The sequence below is a fragment of the Ambystoma mexicanum genome, chromosome 6q, assembly GCF_040938575.1.
Source record: "Ambystoma mexicanum isolate Mex_15411 chromosome 6q, UKY_AmexF1_1, whole genome shotgun sequence".
Taxonomy (NCBI): Eukaryota; Metazoa; Chordata; class Amphibia; order Caudata; family Ambystomatidae; genus Ambystoma; species Ambystoma mexicanum.
The window spans coordinates 1,098,854,516-1,098,878,606 of record NC_090937.1 but is presented as its reverse complement, the minus strand read 5'-3'; the positions used below and the strand labels follow the sequence as shown (position 1 = coordinate 1,098,878,606).

The 24,091-nt window shown below is 48.3% G+C and overlaps 1 protein-coding gene across 3 annotated transcripts in view; it reads left to right on the top strand.

The window, feature by feature from the left end:
- Positions 1-24,091, top strand: part of FIP1L1 (factor interacting with PAPOLA and CPSF1) — a 708,522-nt gene that overhangs the window by 346,675 nt on the left and 337,756 nt on the right. For all 3 annotated transcript variants that reach the window (XM_069631658.1, XM_069631656.1, XM_069631657.1), the window contains exons 6-7: positions 13,992-14,099; positions 14,589-14,719. In XM_069631658.1, the coding sequence (XP_069487759.1) occupies positions 13,992-14,099; positions 14,589-14,719 (239 nt within the window). The remainder of the gene's footprint in view (positions 1-13,991; positions 14,100-14,588; positions 14,720-24,091) is intronic.

Genomic DNA, 24,091 nt, shown 5'->3' with positions numbered 1-24,091 from the left:
AGACTTCTTACTACTTTCTCTCTTATGTACTCATTCACTATAGCCTTGGGGCTCCCTCATGGCAGAAAAAATACAATCGGAGGGACCTCGGCACGTGAGGGATTTTGGGTACTACACACGTCACGATAGGGATAGTGTTTCAGACACGGCTATGCCGACTTCCCCTTTCGGTCCCCGAAAGACAAGATGCAATAATCCGTAGTTACCACTGGATGTCGGACCATATGCACAGCATGTGATTCTAAGCAGATGCAATCATCAGAAATGCTTTTACGGTAAGTAATGCATGTCATCTAGAAACTCATGTAGCAGTCAAATGCTACCTTTTCCTCTCGAAGTGGTTGGTGGCAGTGATTTTACAACAAACTTCCATGATTTGTCCAGACTGCGAACACCGGCAGCGTTAAATCGCGGGAGCCATGTTTTTCAAGATGGTGTCTGAGCCCCCTTTGTTTAAACGGGTCCCAGTCTTTTTTCCCAATTTCTTTTTGGAAAGGTCCTTCTAGAGTTTCTCTGCACACCAAATCAGGTTTGGTCCCTTTGCTACTATGCCTTTGGCGGGCTTCAGGACTTAAGAGCGCCTCTGGCGCCTGAGTGTCTGGGGTGGGCAGGAAGTGAGGGAGATGCCTGTAACTCCCTGTGCTTAGTCTCCTAGGAGACCCAAATGCACTCTGGTGTGATTGGCTGGCTGACTGTCCGGCAAGCACAGCCAGCTGTCACAATGCCTGCCCCCGGAAAGCCAGACCAGGCCCAGCAACCCCAGAAGCAGGCATCATGCCACTTGAAGCATGGCCAAAAACCCCAGTTAGGGGCTATTTGGCTACAGTCCTGGCGCCTATGGCGCCAGGCTCATAAGAATAAAGTCAGTCCTGGCGTCATGGGCGCCAAGCTCATTACAGAAAACTTACCTGATGCAGACCATGCTGCATACCTACCTGATGCAGACCATGCTGCACGAAGCCACAAGCCAGATGAGGCTTAGAGGGACTATTTTACCTCAGGGACTCCTTTCCTCTCGGGTGGGGCTGTGGAAGAATACTTACCTGGAACTTCTTACTAGGCTATTTAACCCACACCCGGACAGCCACACGTGCTTCGTGTTATACTGCGTGCTGCAGTGTAACGCTCACCGTGTCTTCAGCAACTCCAGTCTTCAGCCACGCCCGCTTCAGCCCTGGAACATCTGGAACAAAAAAAGGAGAAGAGATCAGAACAAAACCCTTACCTGAATCCTTGATCCAGCACATTGTCGATCTGGAAGAGAGAAGCCTTCACAGTGCCTCGCAGCGCCGCGCTGAACTCACCATCCGGGGCTGCATTACTTTACTCCATAGCGAACCCAGCATCTCCAGGCCATTCTTCAACACCTGGGGGAGACGAGAACAAATGGGTGAGCAAGGGCAATATAAACCACCCCCAAAGACTTATCTGATTACCACACGGGGGTACTCACCTCATCTCGGGTCGGCGCAGTCAATTCTGCATCACTGCTGCACCCCGGCCCCTAAGGGGGAAAAAACAAGGACAATACAACCTAACCCCAAAGACTTACCTGATTACCACACGGGGGTACTCGCCTCTTTTCGGGTCGGCGCAGTTAATTCTGCATCATCGCTGTACCCCGGCCCTAAAGGGGAGAACCACAATAGACTTACCAGGATCTTACCAATTGCCACTTGGAACTCTTCTAGTGGTTTAAATCTGCAACCTGCAAGGAATCTGGCAGAGTGAAGATCAGACTTTTGAACTCTTACGAACGATTGGACTTAGAGTCAATACTGGAACTCGCCAATTCCTCCACGCCAGTGAAGTAACTGGTAGTCTACACACCCCTGCACTCGACGCAGGATGGGGAGCTCATCTTTCCAAATCAGGTGAGATTAAGAGGGCACTTCATGAGTGTTCTGTGGGCAGACAAGGGGAGTGGGAAGGCGGATTAACGCTCAGATTATGGGCGGTTAATTCCCCTTCTCCATTGCAGAAAGATATTCGTACGAGTCCAACAAACGAAGCTAAGTGGGTCTGTCATCTCGGCTCTACGTGTTACTCTGGTGGAAGCAACAGCGGGCCAGTCCAGATCGACGCCTCTGTGGGAATCAGGTGAGCGTAACACACCATGTTGGGTGAGCGGCAGCTAGGCTGGAATGAATGGGCGAGAACTGAATAAAAGGCGAATCTCTTGGCTCGGAAGGCAGTCGACCACTGGAACGAAAGAAACGAAGACTAGCTGGAAGAGGATGGCTGCTGCAACTCCTGGACCATTGGTTTGCCCGGTGAAGCCCTGCTGCAGGTCTAAATCTCCAAGTTCATCTCGACGGAGAAGTCCCCACAAAGTCGACTTCTACCTTTTGAGTTGGTCGGACCAATCAACTCGACAATAAGCCACCTGGATACCTTTCTTGGAGCTGGTTGTATTTTTCCCATAGTGCTGCTGGAAGCCGAATAACTAGGCAGAGGGACACCAGTTTGTTTGCTTGACTACAGCTACGGGAATTGAACATTTGCCAGCTGTTTGACCAGTTGCAGTGCAGGAGTCCCCGGCGTCCTTTCTCTTGTCCCCATGACTGAGGCTCAGGAACAGCGAGATCTGCAGCAACTTCCACGAACAGAAGTCTTGAAAACCCGACCGAGAGAACTTACCTCTCACTGCAAAAGTGCTTGATACTTTGGCAACTTGTGGGCCTCGTCAGCTTGTGACCCAACATATGAATCTTTATTTTACAAATTACTTCTAAGAACTTTGGCAAAGACATTTCCGTTTAACTACCAGAACTGTTTTATCCTATTCAAGACTTTAGCCTAACCTATTGCATTGAATTGACTCCTCTGGTGAACTCAAAATATTTGCACTGTCTAAGAATAACTGTAAGCTTATTTTTATTAACTTATGCCTTTTTGCTCCTACTTCAAAGTACTATGAATGCCATTTTGCTCCTCCTTAAAAGTAGTTTACACTATGTTTCGGAGGCATTTAAAGTACTGAATTAGATTTGTGTGTGAGATGTATTGCCTCCTTCCAGTGAATTTTTTATAACAATGTGAAATAAATTGTTTTACCATGAAACATTGAGTGTAAGAGTTTGAGTACTTGCGATTGTAGACCTCTGTGTAACATCATTACAGCTCACATTCCCCTCTTGAGATGAGCCTTGCTGCTCAGCAACGCTACCAAAACTGTAGTACAGACTTATACAAAAGGTTTGTTTTGCTTAAACCTGTAGTCCTAGTTGTGTAGTGGTCCCAAAGGGTACTGCATACAAACTTTGCTTAACACCCATTTGAACACGCCCATTGAGGTTGCTAACCTTCAAGACCATTTTATTGGTCTCATTAACATCTGCACGTAGAGCGAGTGAGTTGCAGGCTCCATCTTCCAGGCCTCCCTATACTGTGTTCCTCAAGGATAGGGTTGTGTTGAGTATGAAACCCTCATTCTTACCTAAAGTCAGGTCTAATTTCCATTTGAATCAGAAAATCATTCTGCAGGTGTTCTAACCTCCGCCTCATCCTGGTATAGAGGAGGAAAGACTCCACAGGCTGGACCCTAAAGCTTTTATATTTCTAGGCTCTCCACGCTCAGAGTTGATGATCAACTCTTAATTGGGTATACTGGAAGGAAATTGGTTTACACGATTTGTACAAATGGATTGTACTTTGCATTTCAGAATGCTACAGGTTGGCTGGTAAGGACCCACCAGAAGGTTTGAGAGCCCACTCGACCAGGAGTATAGCATCTTCTGCCCTTCAAAGGGGTGTCACTATTGAATCAATTTGTGATGCAGCAACTTGGTCTTCAATGCATACTTTCACAAAGAATTTAGTTAAGATGCTTCCCACTCTCAGGAAGTCGCCTTTGGTAAGGCAGTACTATATTCAGCGTTGTAAGATACCATCAATCTCAAGATTTTACTCCCTCCACCAAATTCCTTATTATACTGCTTTGGGAGTCCATCAAAGAGGAATACGTTGGAGGACAAAATCCATTCTAAGAACAAGTTACTTGCCAACTGGTAATGTTCTTTCGATTGGATGTTCCTCGAACATTCTTAATCGCCCTCCCATCCTAGCCCTCTGTAGAATTTCCTTTTACTACTTCAGCGCTCGCATGGCTGCCTACCGTCTGCCTAGACTAACACGAACAGGAGGGTAGAACAGAACTGAGGCCAACGGGTGCCGCGCGTGCTGCTTGTACACCCGATGACTTCACCCTCGACGGAGGCCTTCGTGGGACATAGACTAGCTGTATGGTGCTCTCTGCTGAGAATTTTTTTTTCTGAAGCTGGACGAGAATATCAAAGATGAGGAATACGTTGCAGGAACATCCAGTCGAAAGAGCGTTACCAGTTGGTTAGTAACTTGTTCTACTCGAGGTTTTCTAGTAAAATAATTAACGGTCCGTTTTAAGTACACCGTCTTAAAAAGGGCAATATGCAACAATAAAAATACACTTCATAAAGTTTCCTCAGAACACTTTGAAACATAGTTTCTCCAGCATGGGGTCTGGCATGGATTCACATGCTCATGAATATTCCCCGTTGTCAGGCCGGGAATCCTCGGTAAAGAAAAAATCAGTATCTGTTTCTGATCTGTATTTCTCAGTAGTAACCAATCACTGGTCTCTGGGGTCATACTGCCCCCATCCAATGACTGCCCTCTCCCTAAGCTCCGCCTCAGGCAGCCATCTTCAGATTTTTACTGCACGCTCAAGTGTTAGGAGTCCTCGTGTTTAGCTCTCGAGCTTTTGATGCGTTTTCGCGCTTTTTCAAAGAGATTTTCTCATTTTTCGGTCAAATAGAGCCTCAAGCTCCACCCTCTCTACATCCGATTAACGGGTATCCATGTCGTATTTTTTTCTACGCCCCTCAAGGGTGAAGATTTCATCGAGTTGCGCTTCTTGGGGGATTCCAGAAGTTTCTGCGGCCTACCCGAACATGGCCCAGGAGAAGGGAAGCTAGACGCCTGGAAAATTGTTCAGTGGTTGCCCTGGATGCCAGCTACAGAATGTATTAAAGGAGGACGAGCATTCGATATGGGTCTACTGCCTTCATGAGGGCAAAACGCACGTGGAGAAGGACTGTGCGTTTTGCAGGAACATGTCGGAACGGACCATCAGGGACCGACACCTTCGTCTCTCCAACTGGCTGGAAGGAAGGATTCCGTCAGGTGAGAAGAAGAAAAAGAAGTCTGAGCAGTCTTCGAAGTCCTGTGAGGGCGCCCCGGCGACAGGGGCCCAACAGAAGGCAAAGCACTGCGAGTCCGCGGGCACCGGACGGTTGGGCTCTTCGGCTGCCAGGCAGGGCGCGCCTTCCGTGGCACCATCAACCACGAGCCAACGCTCTGGTTTGGGGAAGGGGAAATCCTAGAACCTGGGTAAGCTTCTGGAGAGGCCCTGGTCGACCTCGAAGGATTCGGCCGAGGGGAAGCGAGACGGTGATCCCCCCCCAACCCCCCAAGGTGAACCACTTAAGCACGCTTAAGGCGGTGAAGGCCTTGATCGAGGGAGTCGCGCTGGCCCTGGCGCAGCCTGTGGAGGCTACACCAGTGGAGGTGACCCCGGGGCCCAGAGTCTCCCTGACTCCGCAGAGGGAAGCCTCTTTCAGACCGAAAAGACCCCGGTGGAAAAAGAGGTGGGGGGGGCGGTGGCCATTGTGGACACGGACACAGCATCCGAGGAGGAGCTGGTAGAAGTCTTAGAGGGCCTCGACAAGGGCCCTCGTCGAACAGGCCCGTCTCCATGGGAGGGATCCCGGCGAGGGTCCTAGTCACCCCTCGCTTCCGGAGCCGCAGGATAACTCGGCGGCCATTTTGTTGGCAATACAATCCTTATGTTCGGAGATAAGGACGAGATTGCCCTTACCACCGACGGAGGATCCGGAACCAGGCTCGGCTGAGGAACCAGAGCCGGGCACGGCGGGAAGCCCCCCGAACAAGAGAAGGCCCTCACGGCCTTGACCCACGTCCCCCGCCCCTGGGGATGACACAGGAACAGACACGGCCACGAAGGGTACAGACGGCGGTGACGACGGGACGGAGCTCCCATCGCCAGCCCGGGCCTCCCCGTCCGACGAGATCGGATCTTTCCATGCAATGATCAACAGGACATCCAAGCTTTTTCAGCTCTACCTCGAAGAGAAGGAAGGTTTCCTTTACCAACGGCGCGAGGCCAAGAGGAAGGCTGTCCTCGCCGTGCCTCTGCTGGATGACGTTGCTGGATTAGAGCACAACCAACCCCTGACTCGGTTGTCTCAGCGACGGCCAAGAGGAAAGCGGGGGGGGGGCATCGGCTTGAGCGTCAACTTCCCCGCCTGACGGCGAAGGGAAGAAGCTGGATGCAATGGGACGGCGTGTTCTCGTCGGTGGCAACGATTAAGGCGGCCAACGCCCTCGCGATCGTGGCCCGCTACGACGGAGTTATGGTACAAGATCGCCCCCATGTTGGACTTCCTACTGGACGACAAGAGGGCTGAGGCCCTGGAGATCTTGCAAGAAGGCTAAGTGGCATCGGACCATGCCATTACGGTGGCAACGGGCATTGCCAACACCAGCTTCCGTCAGCTAGGCAACGGCGTTTGCCTTAGACGAGGTTGGCTCAAGGCGACGGATTTCCGCCAGGATGTACAAGCCAAGCTGTTGGACATGCCGTTCGATAGGAACAACCTGTTTGGGAAAACGGTGGATGAGTCTCTCCAAGCCATCAAGGCGGACACAGAGACAGCTAGGGCCCTATGCGTTCTCCGGCAACGGAGGCCGTCCTTTCAGAGCACCAGAGGCAAGCAGGGTGCCTCCAAGGGATTCGGCGGTGGCTCCTCTACGTACCGCCAAGCGGCCCGCTCCTCATCGCAGGAAGCCTATAGAGGACGAGGCAAGTCGGGTGGGCCCCTCGGTCGTCGCCAGGGAGGCCAAGGCGGCAAGGCATCCTCCAAGCAAGATTGAACCGGCAGCAGTGTTGGGCCCCCACCGAAGCACCCCGGTGGGAGGCCGGCTGGCGAAGTTGGTCAGCATGTGGGAGTCACTCTCCACCGACCGTTGGGTGCTGGATGCCCTGGCCCAGGGGTATGCCCTCGAATTTCTAAAGTGCCCCGCATTCCACCTGTGGTCAGGAAGGAAAATCACGTCCCTCAATTGCTATTGGAGGTAAGAGCGTTGCTCAAAAAAGGTGCCATAAAGCTCGTCCCGAAGAGGCTCTGGGGCTCTGGAGTATATTCGAGGTACTTCCTAGTGAAAAAGAAGACAGGAGGATGGCACCCCATCCTGGACCTGCAACGACTGTACAAGTACATCAAGGCACAGAAGTTCTGGATGGTCACCTTCCAGCACGTGCTGGGACAGCGGGAGGAGGGCGAATTCCTATCGTTGGATTTGGAGGATGCGTACTTCCACATCCCCATTCTGAAAGGACACATGGTTCCTCAGGTTCGTGGTCCAAGGACGGCACTACCAGTTCAAGGCCCTACCGTTCGGATTGAAGTCGGCACCCAGGGTGTTCACCAAGTGCCTCTCACCGGTGGCGGCGCGGCTGCGCCTGCAGGGGATCCACGTCTACCCCTACCTGGACGAGTGGCTCATCTGAATAAGGACAAGGGAGCTCGCCGTTGATCACAAAGCAAAGACCGTCCAGCTGCTCACGGACCTGGGATTCTCCATCTTTCCCAAATCCCACCTGGTCTCGTCGCAAGTCGCACTGTTTCTAGGAGCCAAGCTCGACAGTGGCGCGTCTGGCCTCACCGTCGGAGGAAAGGACGAAGGCCATCCTGGACAAGGTGCAGCATATGCTGGCCACAGACGTGGCCAGGGTGAGGTCCATCAAGTCCCTCCTCTGGATGATGTCCTTCTGCATATATCTCGTGCGCCTGTGCAGTCTTTGGATGCGCCCTCTGCAAGAGTTCCTCGACTCCCGCTGGATCCAAGCGACGGCAGCTTCGAGGACAGGATCCCGCTCGATGAGACCTTCCAGCGAGCGATCCGGTGGTGGGGCACCCACGCTCATCTGACGGCGGGCACCCGCGCTCATCTGACGGCCAGCAGACTTTCAGACCCCATCCCACCAGATAACTGACGACGGATGCCTCCCTGGAAGGGTGGGGAGCACACACCAGAGAACATCACACGAGAGAGGCCTTTGGCTCCCGGAGGAGAAGACGCTCCACATCAACATCCTGGAGCTCCGTGCAGTGTTCTGGGCCCTCAGGTCCTTTCTCCCGTCTCTCAAGGGCAAGGTGGTGAGAATCTTCACCGACAACACCACCACGATGTTCTACATCCGGAAGCAGGGAGGAACCAGATACCCAGCCCTCTCCAAGGAAGCCCAGGATCTGTGACGTTGGGCCGTCGCCCAAGGGATGTTTCTGGTGACCTTTCATCTGGCAGGGATAAAGAAGACCATTGCCGACTCACTCAGCAGGGAGCTGTGCTCATGCCACGAGTGGGAACTACGTCAGGATCAAGTGGATCGACTCTTCCGACGATGGGGAAAACCGCAGATCGACCTGTTTGCGACGGCGACAAACTCCCAAGTGCCAGAGGTTCGCCAGCAGGTTTCCCCAGCCGAGGAGCATGGGCGACGCTTTCTTGTTCCACTGGGACGGCCTGTTCCTATATGCGTTCCCTCTATTGCCGCTCCGACTAGTCAACCAGCTCAAGAGGTCCCGGTGCAGGATGATCCTCGTTGCACCGGCGTGGCCGAGGCAGATCTGGTTCCCGGACCTTCTGGACTTGTCAGCGTCCCCCCCAGTCAAGCTGCCGATGGACGCGGATCTTCTCTCCAGAAAAGGAGACGCCAATCTTCATCACGACCCAGAGTCGCTGAACTTGCAGGCCTGGCTCCTGCAGCACTAGAGTTTGGAGGGTACGATATCCCGGCTGACTGCAGAGAGGTCCTTGCAAAAGCCAGGGCGTCCTCAACTCTCAAGTGCTACGGACATAAGTGGAAGAGGTTCTCTGTCTAGTGCCGTGCACAGATTAACCCTCTACGGATTACGGCCCCTCAAGTGCTGCCGTACCTACTGTCGCTGGCGAAGGCTGGACTGGCTCACACCTCCATCAAGATACATCTGGCTGCGATCTCCCGATACACCAGAACCGGCGCCTTGTGGTCCCATCGCCTGGTGAAGGAATTTATGAAGGGACTGTTCCGATTGTTCCTGCCGGTGAAGGCCCCTGCCCCGGCGTGGGAACTCAACGTGGTGCTGACTAGGCTCATGGGGGTGCCATTCGAGCCCCTGCATTCCGCACCGTTGAAATTCCTGTCGTGGAAGACTGCGTTTCTTGTGGCCATCACCTCCGCACAGTGAGTGGGAGAGATCCAGGCCTTATCCTGCAAGCCTCCATACTTGATTTTTCACGACACAATGGTGGTGCTGAGGACGCACCCCTCTTTTATGCCCAAGGTGCCGTCGGACTTCCACCTCAACGAGCCCTTGGTGTTACCCGTTTTCTTCCATTCGCCTTCGTCACCGGCCGAGAGGACTTTGCACTCGCTGGATGTGAATAAGCGCTGAAGTTCTACGTGGACCGCACAAAGTTTTTCGGAAGACATCACAGCTTTTTGTGAACTTTGGACCTGCGAACCAAGGGAAGGCTCTCTCGAAGGCTTCCATTTCCAGATGGCTCTCCGGCTGCATCACACACTGTCATCGGTTGGCAAACTGACCGTTGCGTGGCCGTCGGAGCCCATTCGACCAGAGCTATCGCTGCTACCACGGCGTTCGTCTGGTGTGCCCCTGCTGGACATCTGCAGGGCTGCTATGTAGAGGTCGACGCGCACCTTCACGAGATTCTACTGCGTCGACCGGGATTCCAGGGAGGAGTCCAGGGTCGGCCAAGCGGTGCTGCGCAACCTGTTCGCTTAAGGTGAGCCTGGTGAGGAGGTAAGAGATGCTTAATGTTGAGTTTTGATGTAATGCTTAATGTTGAGCTTTTTTTCCACCTCCCGTTGGTTGTGCATGTGTGTACTGCTATGTATTCTTTAATTCACGAGCATGTGAATCCATGCCAGACCCTATGCTGGAGAAGGAACAAGTTACTTACCTGGAACTGTTCTCCAGCATGGGTCTGGCATGGATTGACATGCGAACACTCCCTCCTACCCCTCTACGGCTCTTCACTTGGTCATACTGCCACTTTGCGTGACACATCACCCCGGCCCTAAAAACACTACACTGGCTCCCAGTAAAACACTATCACCTTCAAAACAATGTGCATAACGCACAGGGCAATCTGCGGACAAGGAGCAGAATTTCTGCAAAAGAAAATAACAATCTATAAGCCAACGAGACCGCTCAGGTCAACCAACGAAATCCGACTGGAACTAAAACCTTACATCAAGAAAAAACTTGGAGGCACCACCTTCTACCACTTAGCCGTGAAAACCTGGAACAACATCCCAAAAGTAATACGGAACACCAAAGATCACCTCAAATTCAGAAAATTACTAAAAAACCTGGCTCCTCAACACCAGAGGCTAAAACCGAAACAGTAAGACAAATGACTCAACAGGAAAGGATATTTACAAGCCCCTAGAACTGTCAGAAGTACTCTGAGCACCAGTAGGGCTGACACTGGACACAGGGGTCCACCTGCGAGACCCAGGGAGACTGGAGCAACAACCCCAACCAATCCTTGCCATCCCCCACCGCCCATACAGCTACAACTAGGTACCACGGGGTTGTGGAACGGACGAGATACCACCAATCACCACACAATCTGAAGGATTGACACTAGCAGGTGCGCTGGTCATGTGGATGGGGGTGAGGAGCATGCAAAGTTATTGAGGGAGCGGACGGAGGGGACAGCTAAATGCTCAAGGGGCCTCGAATGCAAAATGGGCACCTTCTGAGGCACGGTGCGACCACGTCGTGTATGATAACACAAGCCCAACTGGTCAATCCAGGGTAGAGATACCAACTAACCAATACCACTAACAGTTTCCTTCTCTGCATACACCTCTCAAACTCCAAACCAAACACAACCACAAACCTCCAGCACAACAAACCGCACTTCACTGCAACAACAAAACAAAAACGTACAGACTCGCACATCAGCACACGACTACTGGCCGCATACACCCCAGGCCCAGCCGACGGAACCACCGGGCTGAGGCTGCCAACAGCACATCACTGCAATCTTGCACTTTTCCAGCCTTCACCCACTAACCCCCCCCTGTCTTCAGAGCCGCCAGGGGACCACTCCGGTGGTGCTAGTGCGCGGTACATATGTCCTTTAACATTAACATACCAAATCTGAAGATGGCTGCCAGAGGCGGGGCTTTGGGAGAGGGCAGTCATTGGCTGGGGGCAGTATGACCCAGACCAGTGATTGGTTACTACTGAGAAAGACAGATCAGAAACGAAACTGATACTGATTATTTTCTTTACCGAGGATTCCCGGCCTGACGACGGGGAATATTCATGGGCATGTGAATCCATGCCAGACCCATGCTGGAGAACAACAGTTACAGGTAAGTAACTTGTTCCTTATTTGTATAGCACCTATACACAATCATATCCTAAGATAAGCAAGTAGATACCATTTTGGTATGCCTCAGACACACTTGTTACACCCTGAGGTGACTTAAATTACTAGGACAGTTTTGGCATTTATATATCACTTTTTGTACTTAATACAATTCTGAGGTTGTGGAAAAGGTTCTCTCAGCATGTGGATACTTATCAATCTCCCAATGAATTCTAGATAAGAGATTTCCCAGCAATACAAGTTCAACTTATGCGCTGCCTATGAGGGGGACAGTTAATAACAAAGTCAGTGGGTCAGAAGAGTCTACAGGGAGCTAGTTTATCCAGTGTCAATTTGAATGTCTTAGGAGCTAAGGTACTTCAGATGGCACAAAGGTCTTGCACAAAGTTTAGAGTTTGAAATCAATGTTTGGACCTCAAGCTGTTAGGCTTGTGAAGAGCAGAGCTGGAATCAACTCTGCAAAAAGCAGCTACTGCAAGTCTCCAGTGAACACGCGATCTACAGACAAGAGGTAAGTACCCCTTAGTCAAGATAGTACCTTAGGTTTGAAGAAGAGGATCCAGCTGGATTCTGTTCTGGTTGCAGTCCTGCAGATCCTGGGTACCTGGGCCTCAACTGTGGGGACAAAAGGGAGGATGTCTGGAGGACTCCTGCACTGCAGTTTGAAGGTCGGCGTCAGCTACGGGCTCTTCAATTCAGCGGCACTTCGTAGTTTCTGCTACGGGCAAATCGCACCACTGAGGATCTTGGACACTTTATGGGCTTCTCTTGAAATTGGAGTCTAGCACTCTGGTGAGATGACTCGGACTCAGGTTGTCCTGCTTCGGGAGAGTCCTCAGGATCTTCCTGGAGCTCTGGTCCGACTTAGATGATGTACTAGACTACAGATTTCTCGACCGTTGGCACTCTGTTCCTGCAGCAGCAAAGAAGTACAACCAGTTGGGGGAAGGTCCTCCAGCAAGGTCCGTCTTGGGGTTAGTTGGTCCCACCAACCCAAGGGAAGAAGTCTTCCATTCCGGGGCTTCGCTAGTCTATTTGGAGTTGGAGCTTCAGCACTGCAGCAGTGCTTCGCCAGGCAGTTCAAAAGTCCAGGAGGGTGCAGCAAGCTTCTCTACCAGTTTCCTTCGTCTGATGTTTCGGCCACTGGTTGACTCTTTGGTTCTAGAAGCGTAGCCTTTTATGCAGGTTTCTCCCATTCATGTACAGCCTAGCTGTCACTCACACAGCAGGTTGGCTGTCCTGCAAGGACAGCCAGCCAGATGATCCCCACTGAGTGCATTTAGGTAACCAAGTAAACTAAGCATAGGGAGTTTCAGGCACCTCCCTCACGTCCTGCCCTGCCAGACACTAGAGCCAGAGGTGGGTTTCAGCACTGAAGCCCGCAAACAGAACATGGTTAAACCTGGTTTGGCACACAGAGTAAAGCCGGTCAAGTGGCACAGCGAGTAGAGCGCTCGCTTTGACACCCGTGCAGAGCCCGCTAAAGCAGGTTCGAATCCCGGCGGGGCCAAACTCAGCCTTTCATCCTTCCGAGGTCGATAAATGAGCACCACACACCGTGGGTAATAATAAGCAGCGCTCGGATACCTGAGGGTTTGTAGCGCTATATAAGTGCCAAATTATTATTATTATTATTATTATTATTATAAAACCCAAGAAAGGCCTCCCAAGCACGAAATGGTGAAAAAAGTCGTACGGGGCCATTTTGACAAATTGAGGATTCAGCCTGCGGTAGAAACACACAATGGTAGGAAAATTAAACCACTGCCATCAGCCATTTAAAGTAGAGGGTAACATGAAAATGTTACATGATATATTTTATTTGTAACACGGTTGTACACAAGTGTGTTAGAGCGCAAAAGTGAAATAAGTAGGAAAGAGGGCTACTAAGTAACCCCCACAACCTCCAGCATTTCAACATAAGATGGGGTGTGTTGGACCTACATAGGAAACACAGGTAAGTAAAGTAAATTTCACTTTACTACTCTTGGGAACAGTAGTCACCCAAGAGAAGGTTTTCAAACCTTAGGAGAAATCCAAAGTACTTCTGTCACTACACTGAAGGTGCTGTGTGTCACGATACGAAAGGTATGTCTGCGGAGTTTGTCAGACTCCAATAAACAAGACAACGCATAATATAACGTCCCAAAGTCCAGCAAGACAGCTGGGGGTCTCTAAGGTGGGAGGAATTGAGCACAACAATGAAAATCCTCCCTAACATTGAATACCATTTCTATTGCAAACCTATGGCATATCTACCAGACTTTGTAAAAAAGTTCAATTTTTGAAAGTTGATTTGGTTTTCGAATTTGCAGTGTTTGAGAATGCTTCTTGTACCTGTCTTGCAACATACAATTTCCCTATTTAAAAAGAACATTCTTTCGTACTTGACCTCACTAACGTTTTTCATGAATGTTTAAAATAAATTGCATAGTTATCTTCAAAATAGGCATGACATAATTTGCTGTTTGTTTTTGTCCCAGGAAAAGCAATTCATTGTTCGTTTTGTTGCTTTTTAGGAGGTAAAGTAAAAGGTGTTGATCTTGAGGCACCAGGCAGTATTAATGGTGTTCCCCTTGTGGATGTGGACTTGGATTCATTTGAGGATAAGCCTTGGAGAAAACCAGGTATATTGCTTTTTGAGTTCGTAGATAATGTAAGATTTCTTACTGCGTGGGCTTATGGCACATTCTCCTTACCTTTTAATGACATTTAAAATGAATCGCACATGGGAAGAATTAAATATTGGTACATAAAGCAAATTGCCACTTATTCTTTGAAAATTAAAACTCCATAAATTACTAAAGCTGTACAAAAGGACTACAGTATTGTAAAGAAATGGGCGTAAAAGTGCAAAGACAAATGTCTGTGTGGAACATTTGTCATAATACCAAATATGTGCTATAAAGTTGGCCATATGTTAGGTTTGATTGTCTTCTCCTGTTCCACCCCCTGCAAAACAGTTAGGGTTGTGTGTACTGTAGGCTTCTTGCCTAGTTTTGAATTGTTCCTGTATTTGGCTTAAAATGGAGCAGTGACAACATGCACGCATTTAATTTCCCAAATCTGTGTAGTGGTTTGATTTTTAAACCTTGCTTATTTTCTCCACATCACAGGTGCTGACCTGTCCGATTATTTCAACTATGGCTTTAATGAGGATACTTGGAAATCATATTGTGAGAAACAGAAGAGGTTAAGAATGGGACTGGAAGCATTACCTGTTACCTCAACAACGAATAAGATTTCGGTACAGGAATTAGAAATTCTTGAGGATTGCCTTATATTTTATCAACTACACAACTTATTTGGAGCCTAATCATACTGTTCATTTAATTTATTTAATGCCGATTATAGTGGTATAACTGGTAAATTTTGTGCTGAGTTGATAGTTTTTGTTGCGCTTTCAGTTTTATTTTCTTTGCTGAAAGTGACAAATTCATACGTATTGTAACAATACAAATTACTTACAGAATTATCTTGAGATAAATTGTTTTTCTTTAGTACCTTCGATTTTAGAATGTTGATGCATCTGTTAATTTGCATTTCCATTTGTGCTAATGCTCTTCTACAAAAATGTAAAATTAATTTAGTCTTTATTGTAGACATTGTTATGTTATCTACTGCACTATTTCCTACAGCAGAAGCTAAAGCCTAATAAAGAATCTTAAACTAAATAAGAGAACTGAGGTTTTGCTAGAGTGGGTTTAGGGCAGTTTACTTTTGTGAAAAATGTGGTAGATTTACTGTTTCCCTTAAGCATGTTCCTATGCTGCATTGTGATCTGTGAATAGTGCTCCAATCACCTTGCTTACTACAAACTTCTTTCAGCTTGTTTTTTTCAAAAGGATTAATCTGTACCACCAGAAGAACTGAGCCAAATGATGGCTAAAGCAGTCATCCAACTTGATGAAATCAGTATCGAATACTTGGCTTGTATGCAGCACCATTGATTAGTCAGTTCCCCATTAACTTTTTTGCATCTTAAGCATGATCTCTCCAGTAGAAAGATTTCATGTGTCTATCCTATGTTAAATTTTCATATCACCCTTCTGAAGTGACATGCATTGTTTAGTTTACCCTTTTTAATGGCGACAATCGGCTTAAATGTGTGGAGATGTGCTGTTCAAGATATCCATTTAATAATGGGAGCAAATTTCCTTCTGAATAGATCTGGTGCTAGACCATTTATCATACTGGCTGTGAGCTTTTCTTTAGCAAGATGTAAAAGTAGCGCTTTAGCAGGGGATTTTTACTTATTCCATGCTTTGCGGGGGTAATGAAATACATTTCAGTAATGATTTGGAGAGTCGGGCAGCATTCATTTCGAGCAGCCTATCTGGTGAGGTGGGAGGGCAGATTGCTTTGTTTTAATATGGGTTTCCTTTTGAGGTGTGATTTACCTTTAATTACATTTGCTTTGCAGCTTGTCACTTGAATAAGGAAATATTTTTGATGTGAAATTTAGTTCTACTTCTACAGCCTTTTCAGGTTTCCCCTTATTTTATCCGTCCTCTGGGGATGGGATCCCATCACAATGCCCAGCAGTTTAGTAAAAGGTGCAACGCCAGGGAGTGCTTGCATTACTTCTGCACCCAGCCATTCCTTTTCTCAACTTAGATTGGGTTGCGTGCGCAGTAAATTGTTCTTTTGCTTTTATTTTTTCCAATTGCACAGGCTAGATTGGCTTTTCTTTTCCTTTTGTGGGCCTGGCTTTTTTATAAGGCGCAGAGTATTAGTGTTGTCTTGATTGGGGGCCCAGATCCACCTATGTCATGCACTTTGTGTGCTGAATTCCAGTTGCAAGCAGTGGGAAGGAATCTTCAAGAGACTGGTGTTTAACTGCGTGGCTCTAGTTGCTATAAGAACATCCCATAAGATGAGGCTCTTTGACTCCATTGCATGTTGTCTACAGACCATGTTGGATCTAGGTCTACTGCCTGTACCCTGCACCTCTGCATTCATTGCCCACTGCTCTGGATTTCAGTTTTTCCACGTCTGCCACATCTGCTACAGAGCTTGGCCAACAAAAACAATGTGCAAGTGCCCTGACAGCTAAGTGCAAGGGTTATTCCTAGAAATTGTGTTTTCACAGCTTAAGTGCTTTTCTGGTCAGCTTTCCTGTGGCTTCCTCAGACCTTCGGAGATATGGCCCAAGAGATGTACTGGTTTGGTCACTGTAAAACATTTCTAAAATGCAGTGGGTAGTCTTATTTCTCGTGCCTAGCCTGTCGCCATTCACCTTGTCCAGCAAGTTCTGTTGGTCCTGCAGATTTCCTCCCAAATCCTACCCGCACATTTTCTGTCACAAGATGGCATCATGCAAGGATTACAGTACGTTAAAGTAACAATTTGTGTCAAGGTTTCCTGTGGCCCGGCCGCGAACCTGCCAGACTTCAACAGGTCAGTCCCCTCCTCTCACTGTGCTAGCCAGTGAGGGGGTCCATTCAATGTGCAAAATAAGGTAAACATTAAAGGGGTGTGCCAGGTTTTTCAGAATACCCTGTTTCGTTTTGTAAAACCAGACTTGCTGGACCTGCAACGATTTGATGAAGTGTGCGTATTAGCTATGGCCTGTGACATTGGAAGTCAGAGGGTTGTTTGTGAAGTACAATGAACTCCAGCGATTAAAAAGCATTCTAATTTTCACACACAACAACAAACCTTTTGTTTAATAACAGTCCACATGTATTGGGCATAAGATGCTAGAAGGTAAGTAAAACGACTTCAACATTAAACAGTTTAACGTTCAAAATGGGAGCCTCCATCCCAATTTAGAATGAACAGTTCCAAAGAATGTGTATAGGTTGCATTACAGTATTGATTTGGTAAGATAGGGGGGAAAAAAAATCCTACATAGGCCTTAGGTTTTATAAGGCAGACCAATATAGTGGAAGTAAACTTTAAGCTGATTTAAACTGGTTCTTGGAATGGATTGTGTCCTCCCATGTATTCATCATCTTATGATAATTCGTTATCGCCAGCTTCGCTGCTTCGGGGCAAAAACATTTCGGCATAGGGCGCTGTGCTCTAGGTCGTGGCGTTGATTGTCCCTCGACCGACTCCGTACCTTGCCGACGTCACCGATGGTATAAATGGCTCGAGCTGCACCCGTTGTCTTCAGTTCCGTTTTTCCGATTGCTTCGCTCTCGAGCGACACGTTTCGAAATTTTCTACTGAAAGTGTGGTCTTCAACACCTTCAACTGCAGATCGAAGATGTCGATCACAGATCCTCACCGCGTTTGTCTCTGGTGCCTCGGTTCTAATCATCGAACCAGCAACTGTGGCTCCTGTCAGTCAATGACGGAGAAGGCCCTTCGTGAAAGGAAAGGTAAACTGGCAGTGGGGAGGGTATCGTCCAAGGCCGCCTCAAAGGCTTTGGCTAAATAACATAAAAAAATTGAGCGATTCGAAAGAATCGGATAGTCATAGACACTCTAAGAGATCTCGTAGTAGATCGAGGCGCTCTTCATCTTCCTCTTGTGAGAGAGTGAAAAGGAGACACAGATCTCCTTCGTCATCTTCCGATTCATCGACCGAAGTGGTTCGATGCCCGACAAAGTCTGATTTCCCTAGAAAATGGGAGTAATTTCGAAAGAAGATGGAGGTATTTCAGAATGCGGCCTCTTCCCCCCCTCAAAGAAATCTCAGAAGCGCCGTACCCCCTGTCGCTCCATTGGACGACAAAGGGAAGTCGAACTACTGTGGTACTAGCCAGTAGTATGAAGGATACTCGAAAAACTCGAGTCGACGTCATGTCGTCGAAGACTCATCGAGAGTCGAGTACCTCTCAGATACCACATAAACAGAAGTCGTCAAACTTCCACGACTTCGTCGCCGGCAGCTTCGACATCGAAGCCAAAAGCGTCTTCGACGCCTGTGTCGAAGCCTTCATCGGGGTCGTCTAAGATTCCTTCGACACCTTCGAAAAATCTTTCCATTCCTTTGACGAAAACTCAGGAGGACGAGAGATCTACTCCACTACCAAGATCAGAAATTTTAAGGTCTGTCTTCCATTTATGAAGAATCTGGCTCTGAGGATGATAATCTCTCCTTTTGGAGTGCAATATGGCACTAGACAAGTTCCAGAAGAACATATAGACCCAGAATCTAAGATGAGACCTGTGCGAGACTCTGCATTCTGCTAGTGGCAATGACACGTCACCGGAATTAGTTGGCTAGACCTGACCCTGCAGAACATGCAGATTCAGGGTACAGGAGTCTGATGAATAGTGATAGAATATATGAGTTGGTGTAGAACCTCACCCACTTTTGAACGTGACGATATGATGGACATAATTGTTCGGGGTCCTCGGAAGGATCCAGTTCTCCCCTTCCATAGGGCACTTTAGAGAACAGTGGAGAAGAACTGGGAAAATCCTGAAAATATTGCTGCTGTAAACAGTAATTTTTACCAAAAAATAAAGACCAGCTAATTTTGATCCTGAATATTTAAACGGATATCCCACTCCAGAAAGTCTGGTTATTCAAGAAGCATCTACTTCAAGACAGACTGCATATCCTACTATCCCCCCGGATAGAGGGTAAAGAAGTTGATGCTTGAGCCCGTAAACTTTTTACTTCAGGTAGTATGGCTCTTAAGTCAACCAATGTCACCTGTACCCTGGCCAAGTTTACCCATACCCTGTGTGACTGCATTTTGGCGGCAGCTGATCATATTCCGGAAAGGCGAGGAAAGGCTTCCTGAATATTGTCCTAAAACGGGAAGGAGGCAATGGGGAATGCCTCCGGTCTGGACTGGCTAGTGCTGATCGTATCAGCAGATCCATGGCTGCGAGCACTGTATTACGCAGATTTGCGTGGTTGAAGTCTGGGTTTGCATCAGATTTGCAGGCCAGACTTCTCAACATGCCTTTTGATTGCTCGAGGCTGTTTGGTAGTAAGGCTGATGAAAGCCTAGAAAAACTTCAGACCTCAAAAGCAGCAGCTAAATCTCTTAGCGCCTCCATGCGTCAGCATCAGACCCTATTCCGGCTCATCTTCTTGGGGGAGGGTGGTTCTTTTCGGTGGTACTCTTTTGGTAGAGGAAGAGGACAGGCTTTTCAAAGAGGCAAAATAAATGTCCCTCGTGGTGGACGAGGAAGAGGTGCGAAACCAGCCTCAGGATCGGCATCTTTACCCTCAGCCGCTCCTGCAGCCGCCACCAAATCACTCTGAGGCCTTGTTACACAAACCTCCAGTGGAAGGCAGGATCTCAGAATCTGAAGGAATGGCGGGGCATTACCTCGGATGCTTGGGCACTGGAAACTGTAGCTCAAGGTTATTGGCTCCCCTTCCTAGAAAGGCCTCAGAACCATCCACCGGGAACCAACTGTCAAAATTCCAGATCTGCTCCTGTTGCAGGACATTTTAACCCTGCTGGAGAAGGATACTATAGAACAAGTACGTGTAGCAGAGAGGAACAAGGGTTGATACGCCCCATACTTTCTCATCCCAAAAAAGGACGGAGGATTGAGACCCATCTTGGACTTAAGAAACTTGAACAAGTTCCTCAGGAAGGACAAGTTCAAGATGGTGACCCTTTCTCAGATCCTTCAGGCTCTCCAACTCCAAGACTGGTTGGTATCATTGGACCTTCAGGATACTTACTTTCATGTCCCAATCGATCTCAAGCACAGAGTACCTGAGGTTTGCGATTGGCAATTCTCACGATCAGTTTCGAGTTCTGCCATTCGGGTTAACCTCCGCCCGAGGGTTTTCACCAAACTAATGGCGGTGGCGGCAGCGAGTCTCAGGAGAGGGGGATTCACGTCTGCCCCTACCTGGACGATTGGTTGATCAGAGCACGTTCTCCCGAACAAGCTCAGGAAAATCTTTCGATCACCTGCCACTTCCTTCACAAATTGGGCTTCTCCCTCAATTTCAACAAGTTCCACATGGTACCATCCCAAAAGCTCCAGTTATTGGAGCAGTCTTGGATACTTCCTCGGTGAAAAGCCCTGCCTCCTGAGGTGAGCTCTCCGCATTCTGCAGATGGTAACAAAGTTTCATAATGGCCAGCATCTGCCGGCCTTCGATTTTGAGGTTGCTCGGCCTCAATGCATCCTGCATTTTCCTAGTGCCAGAGGCCAAATTGAGAATGAGATCCCTTCAATGGGCACTCAGAACTCAGTGGTCCCAGTTCTCATGGAATATGTCGATCTTCTGCAGGTCCCGAGCGCAGTTGCTCAGGATGTACTATGGTGGGCTTGCAACAACAAAATCCTCAAAGGAGAATCTTTTTGGCTACATGGCCGGAGATAACAGTAGTAAGGGACGCCTCGCTCACGGGGTGGGGAGCACACACACCAACAATCTGACAATCAGCAGTCGTTACTCTCCATCAGAGTCCAAACTACACATCACCCTATTGGAGCTGAGGGTTAATCAGACTAGCGCTGAAAGCCTTCCTGCCCTCTGTACAGGGAAAGAATGCCCTGATAATGACGGACAACACAGTGGCCATGTACTACCTCAACAAGAGAGGAGTAAGGTCACTACCACTGTGCAGAGGGGCAATGCAGCTCTGGTTCTGGGCAATAGGAGAAGGAATCTCTATCGGCAGTTCACCTAGCCGGAGAGCAGAACACGGCGGCAGACTCTCTGAGCAGGCAGAGCGCAGTCGCCCACAAGTGGGAGCTAGCTCAGGAAGTCCTTCTGGAGATCTTTGCCCTTTGGGGGAACCCCTGAAATGGATCTATTTGCTACCATGATCAACCGTAAGTGTGAACAGTACTGCTCAAGGGAATTTCCTCCAAGAGGAGCTCTCGGAGACACGTTCGTAGTGGAAGTTCCCACTTCTGTAAGTGATTTCTCAAGTAATCAGGTTGAGAAAGTTCAGGAAAACAATGATTCTAATTGCCCTGGATTGGACCAGGAGGACGTGGTACCCGGACCTTCTGGACATGTCCATCTGCACTTCAATACGTATTCCGCAAAGAGAGGATCTTCTCTCGCAAGAGGAAGGTCGGATTCTCCATCCAGAGGTCAAGACACTCAACCTTCACGCATGGTTTCTGAGAGGTTGAGATACAAGGATTGGGATCTTCCAGATGACGTTATGGAGATTTTGCTTTCGGCCAGCAACGAAATCTTTGTACCGGTGTCGTTGGAACAAGTTCAGTAACTGGTGCAAAGACAAGGATGTGGACCCTTTCCAATGTGGCCCCCCTAATGGTTCTTACTTTCCTAGGATCCACTCAGCCAATCTAGGGCCCCAGATTGAAACAATTAAGGGATATCTTGCTTCGCTGTCCATTTTCAAGCGCTCCTCGGAAGCGGTTTCCTACTTCAAAATTCCATTAATCATTCAATTCCTGAAGGAGCTTACTAACGTATACCCTCCAGTACCTTTTTATGCCCCACCTTGGGATTTAAATCTAGTACTTATGTATGTAACTTGTATACATTTTGAGCCTCTGCACTATTGTCCTTTGAGGCTTCTAACATTAAAAACTGTCCTTCTGGCATTAACATCCGCCCACAGGGTTAGTGAATTACAGGCTCTCATCTAAACCTCCATATACTACTTTTTGCAAGGACAAGGTAGTTCTTAAAGTTAAACCTTCCTTTTTACCAAAAGTCGTTTCTGACTTCCATTTGTCACAAAAAATCATATTACCAACTTTCTATCCTCCTCATTTGGGCAAAGAGGAGAGACTGCATTGACTAGACCCCAAAAGGGCTCTGTTAATACATTTCAAGAATGGCAAAATTACGTCAAGATGACCAACTCTTTGTAGGATGTTCAGGTCCTAAATTGGGATTATCTGTGACAATACGAACCATATTCCGCTGGATCATTCTGGCCATAATTGAATGCTACAGATTGTGAGCCCATCCTACTAGGGGGATGGCTACTTCTGCGGCTCTGAAGAGGAGTTCCTGCAGCAGATATTTGTTCAGCTGCAACATGTAAATCGATGCATACTTTCATCAAGCATTGTTTAGATGCTGCCTCTTCCAATGAGGGGTTATTTGCCAAGGCGGTACTTCATTCCGTCCATGAAAACAATATCTAGTACTCGCACCTCCAAAATTGCCACTGCTATGGGAGTCTATCATAAGATGAGGAATACATGGGAGGACACAATCCATTCGAAGAACAAGTTACTTACCAACTGTAACGTTATTTCGACTGAATGTTCCTCCACATATTCCTCATCACCCCTCCCAACCTACCCCGCAGTACAGTTTGCGTTTTCTTACACTTTCCTCTCACGAAGAGTACATCAGTCATGAGGCACGCCTGGGTGTTCCTCCAATATTTCATCGAAAAAACAGAACTGAAGCCAACGGGCACGGCTCGAGCCATTTATACCATCGGTGATGTTGACAAGGCACAGAGTCCGTCGAGGGACAATCGACGCCACGACCTCGAGCACAGCGCCCTCTGCCGGAAATGTTTTTCCGAAGCAGCAAAGCTGGCGAAAACTAATTATCATAAGATGAGGAATACTTGGGAGGAACATCCAGTCGAAAGAACGTTACAGTTGGTAAGTAACTTGTTCTTCTATACTTCAAGGGTATTTGGTCATAGTAAATGCAGTTTTCCCATAGAAGTGTCCTTCATACAAGTGCTTGTTCTAGGAGCTTGCCCAAGAGTTATTTGACTGGGTACCCCTCAAAAGAATGGTGAGCACCACATTTTAGATGTAGGTAGCTGCATGAGTGAACTATACCTCGATGGATAACGGACTAGTAGGCACAAGAACAGGTATGTACCCAAACCACTTTAAGATTGAAGTAAACATCCCCACTTAAATTAGTGTTGTTGGCGATAAGTCATTTAAGATGGATTTCTAAACGCTGGCCTGATGAACCGAGTTTATAGTGAACAGGGAACTTAGCCAAACAAATCAAGGTTATTATGGAGAATGGTCAAGGTGGAGTCGCGGGAGGGTTGAGCATTTTATGGTGCATGGAGGGCCGTATACTTACCGTGGGCTTGGCTGGAGTTCGACTGCAATGTTCTTTTTTTTTGTTTTGTTCTTGGTTCAGTACTGTTGGCTGGTCTTGCTGGAACGAAAGTCTGAGCAGTGGGAGAGGGCCTGGAGGGATGACGGGCCGGGGGTTGAGGGGAGGACGATGGTTCTCCAGCATGGGGTCTGGCATGGATTCACATGCTCATTAATATTCCCTGTTGTCAGGCCGGGAATCCTCTAAGTGAAACTTTTTCTTTTAATAACTGCCTTTCTCATCTAAACCATTCACTGATCTCTGGGTCGTACTGCCCCAGCCAATGACTGCCCTCTCCCCAAGCCCGTCCTCTGGCAGCCATCTTCAGATTTTTCCTGCACGCTCAAGTGTTGGGAGTCATCGTGTTTTGCTCCGTGAGCTTTTCTTCATTTTTCACGCTATTTCTGATAAATTTCTATTTTTGGTCATTGGAGCCTGTGTGCTCGTTTGCTCCTTTGACTGGCAAACGGGGATTCGTTTGTCGGTGCCTTTCAACGCCCCTCAAGGGCAATAATCGAAGTTTCATCGAAGATTCTTGAATGCCATTGGGCCTACACGGCACGCCGGACCATGTCGCAGGAGGAGGGAGGCTCCTTCGTCAAGCTCTGCTCCAGCTGCGGATTGAGGAACCGGGTTTGTAGAGGGTAAACGCCTCCAGTGCCT